General features: G+C 44.0%; 1 protein-coding gene across 2 annotated transcripts in view; it reads right to left on the bottom strand.

Annotated features, from left to right (window-relative positions):
- Nucleotides 1-5,265, bottom strand: part of CTDSP2 (CTD small phosphatase 2) — a 51,339-nt gene extending 46,074 nt beyond the window's left edge. For both annotated transcript variants that reach the window (XM_063293785.1, XM_063293787.1), the window contains exon 1: nt 4,726-5,265. In XM_063293785.1, coding sequence (XP_063149855.1) covers nt 4,726-4,789 — 64 coding nt within the window. In that variant the 5' untranslated portion in view covers nt 4,790-5,265. The remainder of the gene's footprint in view (nt 1-4,725) is intronic.
- Nucleotides 5,266-14,180: the final 8,915 nt, after the last annotated feature.

Genomic DNA, 14,180 nt, shown 5'->3' with positions numbered 1-14,180 from the left:
AAAGTAACAATTTGAGTGGCTCTGAAACTAATCCTCTGTCCTTGGGGAGTATGGGGAAGGAAGAGCACCTCGCTGGCTCCAGCTGCTACAGGGATCTTCTTCCCTCCACCATTTCATACATTTCTTCTCCACGGCACACACACACCAGGGTTGGGGTGCCCTACCATTTGAGATCTTCCATCCAAACAAGGCTTTTTTTCTCCTTCAAACCATGAGACAAAAGAAAGAATACTAAGAAAAATGGCAGATTTCCAAACTCAACTAATCACTACTATATTTTGAAAAGATTTTCACTTCAGTATTTAAAAGAGTGTGATGCTACCACAAAAAGGAGAGCAAAGCAAAGAGTGTCCTCTATTCATAAACAGAACTCATCCCATCCTATGAAACCAGACTAATGTTAGCTTTATTCCAGTTCCCCTAGGAAGAGGGTGGGTGAAGAAATGTCTCTCCCAAATGGCGGTTCTTGGTTTACGGAACACGAGATGCCGATTGCCCAGCTCCAGAATGTGAACTCAGCAAAGAAAAGGAAAGGCAAATTGAAAACCTGGATGACGTCACCTACTTGCCCTGGACCATTCTCAGAGGCAACTGCCGTCTGCAAGAGCTGGTGAGGGTGAGAGCTTCCTCAATCAGCCTGTGCTACTAACTCACTCCTGCATAAAACTGAACATCCTTGTTACATGAGAACAAAAGAGCTCATGGCAACAGCTGATTCCTCCTATGGTTCCCATTTAATGGCTCCATATTCTCTCATCCAGCACTGGGCACTGCGGACAAAAACCTAGGTAAGAATGTAGTAACTGGGACAGACGTTGCCCTGGACCAACCTTCACAAACCCAGCAATGTTAGGAACAGTTGGAGTCCTTTAAAAAATGCTGTCATGTGGGTATTCTAAGTTTTATTCTTGCCAGAAGTATCCAGAGCCAAATGTCCTTTGCTGTATTACAGTGTTGGACAATGAAAAGCCCCCTGCTTGCCTACCCTCATGGGCATCCTGTAAATATGCCTAATTATGACAAACAACCCCCCAAAAAAACTCTTGCCCTCCCCACCAAAAGCAATGTGTGAATATATTTTGCCCACTTTTGTTTTCCTCTCTAGCTTGCCCATGGTATGGCCTCTCCTGTTTCTAACCCTGATATACAGTACCAGCCTTCTATTTTAGATCAAGTCGACCACACATCCCAAAAACACACTTCCAAAAGGACAGGGACACAAGGATTGACTGGATGCCTAGCCCGAATGGCAAATTGTAGCCCAATTCATGTTAGACCTAAGATTCAATGGATGTTCTGTGTCTATATGAGCTGAATTACCTCATTCTGACCTAGGTACATGTTATTGTGTATAAGGTGAATTTTCTTCCCCCATTTCAGATTCTACTGATTTCTGACATTTGCATTTATAAACCTGCCCAAACTTTTATGGATAAGTAATGCCTTTGTCAAGAAAAATAAACTTATCATCCCCCATTTTCCTTCCAGGATCCATGTGCTTCTTCATAGAAAATTCTGAGTTTCATTTCTCTCTGCCTCTTCTTTCTCTGAAGTTCAAAGCTATTTGCAACAATTCACAAAGTTTTGTTAAGAGAGTTCTCTAATAAAAGTACACCCATATCCAAATATCAACATCAACTTGCTTTAAGCTCAAGCCCCTCCATTTAAAGTTGACCTTTAACAGAAAGCGGTTCCATAACTGAGGGACAGCAATTATAAATAATCACCTACCAATTTGTCCTCTCCTTTCTTGCTGGCTAGTTCTGAAATAGCTGAGAGGAAATCTCGGTTACTCTGCTGTTATCCTTTTATTATTTTCTCCACTTAAACTAAGCACACGGCTCTTCCCTGTGACAATAGCACATTTAGTGCCTTTTGGTAACTACAGCCCTCCAAAAACAGCATCAGAAGATAGAGCTGGTGATTCTCCAATGGGGCAAACAAGAAGCCAGAAACCAGGTCCTCTCCCAAGAGAAGAAATCCTCACCTGACTGCCAGTCAAGCAAGTAGGAATCAACTTGCATTCTCTATTTGGTGCCGCCTATACAGATTGCTAACAAAAATAAAATGCAGCCAGGCTTTGCCCAAGGCCCTTATCAACAGGTCTTCATACAGGCTTTATTCACGTGCCTTGGGCAAAAAAAGACTGCAGCAACCACTGCCTGTTAGTTTTACAGGGGAGAGCTGGAGCATTGGGAAACTAGCTGGCAGGCTTAAATGTATTTTGGCAGGCCCTGCTAAAGCCCTGGCTTAATTTGCATCTTGTTTGTTCACCAGAGGCTTCCATATCCAAACATCTCTGGTTGGCTGCCACCAAAGCCCCCATTTCCCTGAAAAGAGACAACTAAAAAGAAGGGGGGGGGGGAATGGAGAGCTGGCAACCCAAAGGTTCCAGGCACTGAGAAGAAGAAGCAGGTGGGGGGGTGGGGGAATACGATCAAGCATTTCATTAAATGCAGCAATTCAATTTTATGCATGACTGTTTACTCTACAGCAAATCCCTAACACCAGCTATTTTCCCCTCTCTTCAGCCTCTTAATCTTACTCATGTTTACTAAGGACCTATTGCTTTGTGGGTCTTCCTCCCAAGTAATTATGCACAGGATTACTGCTTTGCCCAAATCAGTCCCTTTCACTTTTCTTAACACCCACTACATCTATTCATATATTCAGTTTTGAGTTCTTAGCAAATAAGGCTCACAGAACTTTACAACACTCCCCCCCCTTCATTCTGTATAGACCCATTTCAGAGAATTTGATGGATGTCCCTTCTTTTGGAACCTCTGAAATCAAGAACCCATCACAAAATACATCACCCTCTGCAGCACTGCAGATCATCAAATTTTTTATCTGGCAAACTTTTATCAAGACCAGTGACAAAATAATGGGATGTTATTGATTATTAGATTATTATTTACAAATCACCATCAATGCAAAGGAGTAGGAAGATTCAGAAGCAGGGGAGGGAGAAAATCTGGGCTCATAATAGCTGTATTGGGTGGGAGACATTGTTCAGAAATAGGAATCCAGTGCAGAAATAGAAGTCCATTTTCCATTCCCCTCCCCCCCATCAGAGAGCAGGTACATCAGATCCTCAGAAGCAGCCTCCCTAACCTGACATCCTGCTAGGGCGTAGGACTGCAACTCCCAGGATTGGTCAACCATCTGGAAGGCAGCAATTTGGGAAGAGCTGCCCAAATGCATCTGGGACAACTTTTGCATATTTAGCTGCATGTAAATCCGCAGGGTTACCAGAAAGGCATCTACTCCTACACTCATTTACCTGGGGAGAGTGGAGGCAGCTCCACTGAATCTATGAGATTTGCAGCCAGAGAGCAATCAGAGACACCCAGCAGAGGACAAGTTGTCCAGGCTCCCCACCCCCACCCCCGCGTTGGTTCTCCTGGAGACCCTTTCTGTCAAGACACAAGGGGAGGGGGAGTTGTTTGGCCAATAGCGAAGCAGAAAAATCTGGTTAGCCAACATCAGTTGAATAAACACGAGCACAAAATGAAGGGAGGTAGGAGAAAAGCAACATAACTGGGTGGCAACATTAAAATGCAATGATTCCAATCCTATGCGCCCCTCGAGAGAGGAAAACGATTTTTTTAAAGATACTGTACTGAAAATAGAAGTCCCAAAGTCTTGGCAAACGGGCATTTCGCCGTCCGCCAAATCGAACGTTTTAAATGGTGGAATCAAACTACCTCAGAGGAACCTTCTCGGTAGCCCCGTTTCCTCGCTGTAGTAAACGTGATCCGGACTGTCAACCTCAAACGCCCCTGTAGTACTACTAGATTCCCTGGAATATTCTAACCGTGGAAAGTCATCGGGCATAGAATAGGGGCATGCCGTCATCGACACTCTCGGTCCTTAAGATTTATGGAGACGTAGATAGTGTGTATGTGTTTAAATGCAATAGTTTCACCCTCATTTTAGACGACAGGGCAGGACCTGGGGTGGCCAAAAATGATTTCAACGTGACTTTTAAGATTTGGCACTTGAAGGGCGGGTACAAAAAAAAAAAAAAGCCCAAGCCTGCTCCAGATCCGGAACGATTCAAGAGCAACATTTGGAAGGGTTTCAAGTGCCTGTTAGTTACGCACGCGCGGAAGAGGGAAGAACGACAGGCGAGGGGAGAGGAGATGGCGTGAAAAACAAACGTTGGGAGAGTTTCTTCCTTCCTCATTAGGGGAGTGTAATGTCTACGCAGAATCGCCCAAATTCTACCTTCCTCGAACAGGCGGGGTGGGAAAAAGACGCGGGAACGGGCGACCGAGAAAAGCAAGCCCAGGGGAGGCACCAAGGAAAACCAAGTTCACTTTCCCCTTCCACAGGGCCCAGTTGATGTCGACATTTCGGGAAGGAGGGCAGGGCGGGTAGGGAGATCTCGCACAGGCCTGTCGTTACTGCCCCCCAAAATCGAAATGGATGACAGTCGCAAACTCTGCTCTGTATGGAACATCTATACGCAAAGGGGGGAAGCTTCTCCTAAAAGGTGCGTCCCCCCCCAAATTGCGAGGCAAGTGCTTTAAGCAACACGCATCTCCCTCCACCCACGCCGGGACTTGAGCGCGCTCCTCCTTTATTTTTTGCACAGATAAAGAAGTAGTGAACACACGCGCGCGCACTCTTTTAGCGAGGCTATTTTATTGGGGGAGGGTTTCCCCCGGACGGGTGGAAAGATAGGAAGAAAACAAGTTTCTAACTTCTACTTCCCCTTACCTTGTTTTGAAAACACCAAGGCTTCGTCCCTCTGCACCTGAGTGATGATAGACCGGCTTTCCATCTAACAATCCCACAGACCCTGGGGATCCTTTAGTTGGGAGGAGGGAAATATCCAAGGAAGGGGGGGAGAATGAGAACGAGAGTGCAATGGAGAAGGAGCCCGCCCGCTCCTCCTTCAGTTGCACAGCTGTGGAGTAAGCTGTGTGCGAAGGCAGCAATGTAGATGCTCCTCAGATCGGGTCCAACATGGAGAATCCAGGGCTGAAGCAAAGGTGGGGGGCAACCCCACACTGTCTCTCTCACACACGCGCGCGCGCGAGGAAATGGGACACAGGCGGTTTCCAGTCCTCTCCCTCCAGATAAACAACCAGCGACAGATCCTTTCTGCGTCTCGCTTCCGCCCGGCGGTTCCCAGAAATCGGACAAAACGGGCTCTCCGGCGTGCATAGGGTCAAGCGGGGAGCGACACGGAGGAGGGAGAGCCCCGTTACTCTTGCAACGTTCGACGCTTTTGTTATTTTGTTACCACCAGTCCAGTGGCTCTCTACACAGGGAGTAGCCTTGAAACCGCTCCAGCATTTCGATTGGCCCGGAGAGAGAGAGAGGGAGGCGTGGCTAAAAACTCTACTATGCGGTGTTTACCTAACAAACATTCCAGGCGCCGGAGGAAAGAGAAGGGCAGAGGTGGCCACGCCCCTTTTGGGGCTGGCTGCTCTAGCAGGCACCGCGGCCGAGGGGAGGACGGAGCTGAAGATTGGGCAGCTTGTTTTTTAGAGACTGCGACGCCCTCCGACTGGAAGAAAATAAAATGTAAATTGCTGCAAGGAACATACAGTACAACGCTCTAGGGAGAGGGGGAGTCGATACTTCTCTTCCTCGGGTACTGTGTAACCAATACATTACTGTACTATATTTGGAGTAAAGGAAAATAAAAGCAGACCAGCAAACTACGTTGACAGGCCCGCCCAGTGGTTCTTAAACTGCAGATCGGGTGTCTTCCCCACGTTGTTGGCTTTTTTAAAAGTTGAGAGTAAATTCTAAAGCGAGCAGGAAACAATGGTCCTGCTTTGTAAATACACTATTAAAGAAGTCCCATCTGTAGTGTGATTGTCATTGATGGATACGCCCTCACTTTCCAGAAGAGGGATGTAGTATAGACAGGGAACTAGAACTCCAAAGAAGTTGATACTCCTTTATCAGATGAAGACCATACGATATGCAATTTTTATATAGCCCAGTTCTTGCCCGCATTTACACACCAACCTGACATATCTCCCTGTTTGTTTTTTGAGTTGTTAAAATGGCAATATTCAACATTTCAGGTAGCATTTCTGTATATCTCCTCTAAATCTATTCCACTAGTTAGATTTGGAAAAATAAAGAGTTTTAAAATTGCAAAGGATGTGACCGGTTGAGGAACGAGGTTAACTATGTTTTCTAAGACACCTAGCAAGGAAAAGCAGTAGATAAACGTCATAGGCTAGTTTGAGTGTTCATCTCTGTTGATGTTCAACTCCAAAGCACGCAGAGTTAGCATTTGGTCAGAACTGAAATGCAAACTTAAGATTTTTATTAAGCTTTGGGTCCCCTAGTAAATACCATTCTGATTTGTATTTACTGTAATACATTCAACAGAGCTGAACTAACTTGGCAGTTGAAGCGCAGAGGAAATGCTTTTAAAAATGGCTGCTGTGCTGGCCCTGTTACATAAGTATGCAAAGGAGCGTGTTGCAGAGATCATGGGTCCTTTTGCTGTCTTGGTCGTGGCAGTTGTTATTTCAGATCAGTGCTTTTCCCGGCTTCAGCTGATGGAGAGGAAGTTTCAGGAACAGGGCCTGGGGAGAACTGCTATATGTGCCATTGAAAATCAAGTGACAATCTCCAACCTGTGGCTTTGGATGCTGAATTTAATGATGCTAAACTTCAGTTTCCTGTTACATCTGAAATAAAAACTAGTAGAATACCAGCTTACAAACCATAGTGATAGCCGTAGAAAACTACCTGTGACTGAGTTAGATCATGGCTACGACTAAGGCAGGACGTATAGAGAAAAAGCAAAGGAATGGCAGGGTTGAAATAGATGGGCCTGAATCTTGGTTTTATAAACCAGAATCCTTATATCCCAAAGGCCTATTCTAGCCTATGTCAGAACTGACTTCCTTTGCTCCTGGATCTCCAAAATCTGCTTCAAGCAAGGAAGAGCTATAACTTTGAATGTTGATGGTGTTTTTTGGGATGGGAAAGGAATCAGCCGTGACAATTAGGAAATGCTGGAATGGAGTCTCCAAAGAACATCACCTAAGAAGCACCTTGGTGGTTCAGACCAAAAGACTTGTCTAATCCTGCGTTCCCTTTGCCACGAAAACAAGCCATGTGCCTTGGAGCATCCCACAAGCAGCTCATGCTCCTCGGGTGTGGCCTTGCAGGGTGGCATGAGCAAAACAGGAATAGTTCTTTACACACCTATATTGTCTCTCATTAGCTAACTACTACAAGTTTTTTTTTATGTTTCACATTTCCATTAAAAAAGAAAATGCTCACGATGATACAGTGAGCAAGATTTTTCTAGCTAATAAAATTTAGTGCATCTTTTTGAACAAGGTTTAAATGTCTAGGCCTACGTTATGCCTGTGTGGTTTTCCTCTGTAGTCTGATAATGCACTTCATGGTAAGTCCACTTGCGTGCACACCTTGCAAGTATGCAGAAGATCCCAATTTCAGTCACTAGCATCTCCAGCTTGAAGTCAGAAGGAAGCATCTCTGAAATTCTGGAGAAATCTGATTGAGTCTGTATAAAATTATTTCTGGTTGGTTGATAACTAGAATCCCAGTATCTGCCAAATCTAGTTTGCTGCAAAACATATATGCAGAATTAAAATATGAGCCCAGAAATTTATTTCAAATACAAAATCTCATACTTTTTCCACACAAAAACTACATTATTGATTAATATGAGCTTTCTTTGATGGGGGGGGAGTTTTTTAACCACTACTATTGCTACACAATTGCATTGTCTTCCTGCAAACCAGAGATCTACATTTGGTCTACCCTCTGTCCCTACCCAAAATAGATAACGATGATCTAAATGAATCAGTGATTTGTTTCAGTGACTAGATTCACATATTGCATAGTTTATTTTTATCATGGTTTGTTGTCCCTCTTTCAGGGGGAGATGGGTGGAAGCAAAATTTGATAAATAAAAATAAAAACAAGACATAATAGTAGGATACATCACACCTAACTTCCGGCATAAATCATATATATAAGCCAAAACTAAACCACATTTTAGTTTAGTGCAAAATGTGAAGCTAGCTAGTAAAATGTAGCTTCCTGTATTGCCAAATCCCATGATGCTCTATTCTGTGTGTGTGAGAGAGTGAGTGAGACACATTGTATACAAATGTAATAATGTGTTTGGAACACTGAAATGCTTCTCAGCAGGTGGCAGCACCTGGCTAAACATGTCTGGGCTTACAAACTAAGCAGGTCTTAGCCTGGCTACTGCTGGGATAGGAGACCACCAAGGAATTCCATGGCTGAATGCTAGACTGGGAAGTTGAAAATCCTCTTGGAAAAAGGCAATGGAAGCTGTACTTCCAAATTATAGTCAAGAAAACTGCATCTCCATGTGGTCACCAGGAGCAAGTGTGACTTGAAGAAGATTTTACCTTATATTCTAATACAGAATCCCCCAAAATGCTATTAGGTATGTGTATCTCCTCCCTTCAGGAGAAAAAATGGCTAAAAATGCCTTTTTAATCATGGCTGCATAGGAATGCTTGCCATGCTGATTGCTCATGATTTTCAAGCAGAGGGTGAACAATGTAAATCTAAGTAAATTAACTCAGAAGGACGTTCTGAGGGATTAAATGGTACGTACTTCCTGGCAAGTAAACAAAGAATTGTACGTCAAACGGCTTTTTATTCTGGGGGCTATTTGGGGGAAAAGTCTTAGTTTTTAATCTCTGTTGTTATTGTTTGATGCTGTTCGGATATTTTTATTTCTTTACTAGACATATTACTACTGTATATTTTAACTTTTGTTTAAATGTACATTGTGTCAAAGATAGCCTTAGGGCCAGAACTAGAAGTTCCAACCTTCATTTTTTTTAAAGAGAGACTTTTTAAAGTGTACGGCTGCAATCTCTTAACAGGTATAAGGAAGTCAGGTAGACCTCACCCAGGGAGCAATGCCTTGCTGCTTTGGTTGGGCTCAGAAGCTAAGCAGTATTATGCCTGGTTAGTGCTTGGATGGGAGGCTTCTAAAATACCAAAGCTGCAGGCTAGACTGGGAAGTTGAAAAATATCCCAGAAGATGGTAGCAAACCACTTCCGTGCTGTTGCCAAGAAAACATCATGGGTGTGTTCATGAAATCAGTTGGCCTTGAAGGAGGCTGACCAAAGTAAACATGTATAGGGCTGTATTGCCACTCAAATCAAATCAGACGTAAATATTTATATCCACCAAATAACTGTGTTGCTATAAGCAGGAAATCAAGAAAAATATTGGACCTGCTGAGTAAATTTGTGGATTATCTCAGGCGGGGCAGGGGGGGGTGCTCATTGGATTATGATCATTTTGCTAGAAAGACTAGTTAGTCTGACCCTTGTTTTGGCATTGAGCAGTCTTTGTTAGAGATGCTAAGGAAGCAGTGGAAGAGGATCATTCATACATACCTGTCCTTTTTACACGTCTTTCTCTCCCACACATCTGGTGCTGCTGGCCTGGGACAAAGGGCTTTTCCCCTCTGGCAGGAGCCCCCCTCTGCCTTTGCCCTTTGGCCTCATTGTCAGTAACAGTTACCCTGCTGAAGCAAAGGAACTGGCCTGCGTGACCCTGGGGAGACACAGATGGGCTTGTCCAGGCCATCTGGAGAAGAATGAGTCACAGTAAGGAGCCCAACCGATCATTTCTGTTCCTCCTCGTCCTCCTCCTCCCCTGCCCTGTCCTTCCCTGCCTCCTTGACCCCTGAGCAGCTCACCCTCTGCTTTTTGCCTGGACCCTTCTGTCTCACTTTATCCCATCACAAAGCAGGGAGAGAGACTCTTTTCTTTTGTCTAGAGGGTCATAACAGCTTCCCTGCTCTCCAGGGGTCCATATAAGGATTTTAGAAAGCTTGCTTGTAGCATTTTCTCAAGTTCATGTGGCAAAAGAGATGACGCAAAATGTTACCCTTTGGTATGTTTGGAACTATTGTTTTAGAACATGCATGTTTTTGTATGGAGGAGAGACACTGCTTTCTTTTAGGGTGTTCAGAACATGTGGATTAATTCCAGATTGATTAACAATGAACTTGTGAATGCAATTCTGGTTTAACAATGAATGCCTTGGCATCCTGTTCCTTTCCAAACATTATCTTTTTTTCCCCTGAAGTTGATCTGTGATGTTTACATCAGTAATTCTTCTGGTTACCCCTTTTTGTAAACTTGACCATTTCTGCAGAGCATTTGATGGAGCAAGGAGATGGGAGCCGAGTCCTGAGTGAGATTCAGCTGTACCCTTTGTGCAGCCCGGAATTGGCTGCAAATACATCACCTCAAGGCCTCGGGTAGCACCTACACTTCCACAACACATTCCCCTTTCAACCACGTTTTGGAGGTGGATTTGAGTATTGCTTCCATCGGATTCAACCAATGGAGCCACTGGTTTGAGTTGATGAGAACTGTTGTCCAAAACATTTGGAGAGCATCAGAATGGGCTACTTAGGCCATGAGCCATCAGCTTGTAGCATCTCGGAAGAAGAGATACTTAAGGTTTGCAACACTGTCAGAGAGACACTAGAATGGCATCGCAGTAAATACGTGATGACCAAGATTCAAGTCCACTCTCAGCCATGGAAGCTCAGTAGGTGACTTTGACCCAGGCACATTCTCTCAGTCCCACCTACTTCACAGGGTGTCTTGGTGTAGGGCAGAAACAAAGGAGATCGCTGTGTAACCTTGAACTTGAATTCCTGGAGAAGAGATTGGACATAAACGCAAGAAATAAATAACACGGAAATAAACATGCCTGTGGAGTTTCCCTCCGTGTGAATGGTATGCTCACAGAGTTTGTTCACAAATAGCACTAAATGTATCTCAGCCATAGGGTGCCTGTTGCTGCTTTATTCTGATGGCTCTTATTTATTCCTTAAATTCATACCCAGCCTTTCCTCCCCAGGACTTTGTGGACGATGGGTAGTAGCCTTCTAGCTCCCTGACTGGGGCATCCTTGAAGCCTTGCATGACACCCTCCAGTTACGCCTATAAAGCCAGTTCCATTCCCTTCTTCCAAATTCCAGCACAATAGAACCTGATCAAGAAAGAAAACCCAGAAAGCAGACACGCAGATTAAGGGACATCTTTACAAACAACAGCTTGCGTGGTTTTCGAAAGCAAGGGAGAAGATTAATCAAGAAGCAAGTTTAATCTCCTGTAAATGATGCCCTGTGTATCTTTCACTCTTTCCCCATAAAAAACGAATGGCTGTTTATTCCTATGAGGAAGGTGTACCACATGTGGGAACACTGCTGGTGGAAGGGCAAAATCTACCCTCCATTTCTGAAACTATAAATTTGGCCACCAGTCACACCGACATCAAGGAGGGGTGGAGGTTCACATGTGCACACATGTGCAAGTCAGAGAAACAAAAGCTTGTGTCTTTTGAGCATAAACATCTTCAAGGTTTTTGCAAGTACAAGCCTCCCATGCATATCATGCTGGTTATATTACTAGTAATGAAAAAAAAATACATTTTTTAAAAAGGGGGAAATAAACTGCAGGACATCTGATTCTAGTTAATTGTGTTTCTGAGAAGAAAACATTGTTTTTGTATATATATTTAGTACTTTACATTCTCCAGCCCCTGGATAAGAGGGAGGTGGAAAAGACCAACATTACCGTTGTTTTAAAAGCAGCAGCAGAGCTGAAATGAGCACGTTGTGTTCCAGCGGTACATGTTTGTAACACATCCGTTACAAGGCGTGCACACACACACACACACACACACACTCTTTCTCTCAAGCGTACTTGCATAACAAAATGCACACAAGGGCTGTCTAGGTTAAAGAGGCCCACGGAGAATGTTTGGCCAGTACTTCTGTTCCCAAATCCTGCAGTTGGCACTGAGGCCCCATGCTAGGAATCTACTATTGTCAGCAGACAGTGCAGGAGGCCGCAGGGCTTCATAAGCTTACAATTGACATGGCTGAACTGAGTTGGCCTGGACTCGGAGAATCAGTCTGAAAGCATGGCAAAAGGCAAGCTTATTTATTACCAGGCAAGCGTGGGCTTCCCTCTCAAGCAAGAAGGTCTAGGCTATTGTAGATTCGCCAAGCTAGAGCCCTCTTTATGTCTTAACTTCAACTCCCATAACTCTCAGCCTCCCATAATTCCAATTTTGAAAACCTAGGCTGAACCCAACTGGAGGGCACCAGATTGGGGAAGGTTTGCCAAAGTGATGGGGTTGATGAATGGCAGCAATTATATATATATCATTTTCAAATGTTCAAAACAGTCATATGATGGTGGTGGGGATTCTGACTGATGTTTTTTAGGCTTTTTGTAATCCAAACTGGACTAAAGTGCTGCATGTCTGGCTGTCTTTGACAGCTGTTTGGGAACTTCAGTAAGTCTAAAATCAGGTGTAATATCATCCTCCTACAACTGGGCATTTTCAGGTGCATTGACTATGCCAGTTCAAAGTTATGGGAGTTGTGAGCCAGGACATCTGCTGCTGGTTGGGTAAGGCTGCACTGTATCCTTAACTATAATGGAACATATTCTTCTCACAGTTTTGATTAGCTGCTGGTCAACTGCTGGACAGTTTGGAGGGCTGTATCTCTTGGGGGCCTTTATTTTTACCTGAACCTGCCTGAGTTAAAAGTCATCTTCTCACTCTCTGGACACCCTTTTAGGCAGTGGTAACTAAGGAAAAAAGGGTCTTTGCTGGTGTGATCTCTTTCCATAGAAGGTTCTCCCCAGGGAGGTTCCATCTTTCCAGAGACAGTGCTACCAGTCAGAAGACACTATAAATGTGCTGTCTGCTCTTTACTCCATTAATCTTTATTTTTAATATGAACAGTCAAAAGTGATGGGAAAATATAACCTGACTGCAAATGGAAAACAATGTTGGGCTCCTCCTTCCCCCTAAAATTCTGTAAATGAGCAATTATATAATAAAAGTCTAACCTGGAAACACCCAATAGATTTAGCTGTAAATCCCACCTTCATTTGGGTCTACCTTGATTTAGTGAGCTCTTGCTGAACTGAGACTCAACCAATAATTTTCAGATTTGTGTACCTAAATCCCAGCCATGGGAAAAGTAAAAAATTAAAGGAATTCAGCAATTCCAGACAAGAAATCACCTAAGGCATGTCCAAGAATATCCAGCATTTCCTCTCCCAATGCTCTAACTGGCTCTCCCACTGCAGGAGCCTTGGTAGAAACTGCTGCCTGTCTTTTCACCTGAAGTGGGAAAAACTAAATCTGGGACTTTGGTTGTGTAAGGCATCTCCTCCAGCTTGACCTATGGCTCTTCTACAACAAACTTAAATGAATCCATCCTCTATGATTAGAGTCACGAGAGAGTCAATGATGCACCAGCTTAAAAGCTAGACCCAATTAGACATTATGGGGATTATTGTATGTGTTTCCTGCTGAAAGGAGTGCCCCCTCTCTTCCCTCCCCTATAACAGCTAATAACAATAAGGTCAATATGACATCACCCAACATCACTCCCAAACAGTACTAAGGATGGACGGACAGATAACTAGATAGACAGTATGATGACCATGTGAAGGTGAAAGGTCTCCTGTGCAAGCACCGACTCATGCCTGATCCTTTGGGGGGATGCCGCTTTCGTGACCTTTTCTTGGCAGACTATAGCAGGGTGGTTTGCCATTGCCTTCCCCAGTCGTCATCTTCCCCAGCAAGCTGGGTGCTCATTTTACTGACCCCGGAAGGATGGAAGGCTGAGTCGACCGGAGCCGGCTACCCGAGAGAGAATCCAGCTTCCGCTGGGATCGAACTCGGGTCGTGGGGAGAGTTTCAGTTGCAATACTGCCACCTACCACTCTGCACCACACGAGGCTCTTTTTATAGCCCAGCACAAAAACTGTATATAACAAAATTTATCATTCACTAAGAACAATCTCAGCTATTAACACATACTAAACAAACTATTATAAAAAACAGAACAGTAAAAAAAACAAGACTATATTTAATGTGCAGATGATGAAGGCTACATAAATATAAAACATGCCACAAAAATGAAGACTAAAAAACTTAGGTAACTTGGATGATAAAAAAAATACAGAACCTAAAAGGCAACCAACGAGTTTAAACAAAATTAAGCTGATCACTAGGCACTGAGTTTAACTTCAGGAGCTGCAGCAGCCCTGTGAGGATGAGCTAGATGTCTCTTGCAGCACCCTCAGACACCTGAAGCAAGCTTCCTGCCCAAAGGTGCAGC

Source organism: Candoia aspera, chromosome 2, assembly GCF_035149785.1.
Source record: "Candoia aspera isolate rCanAsp1 chromosome 2, rCanAsp1.hap2, whole genome shotgun sequence".
In the NCBI taxonomy this organism is placed as follows: domain Eukaryota; kingdom Metazoa; phylum Chordata; class Lepidosauria; order Squamata; family Boidae; genus Candoia; species Candoia aspera.
This window is presented reverse-complemented; position numbering and strand designations above follow the sequence as displayed.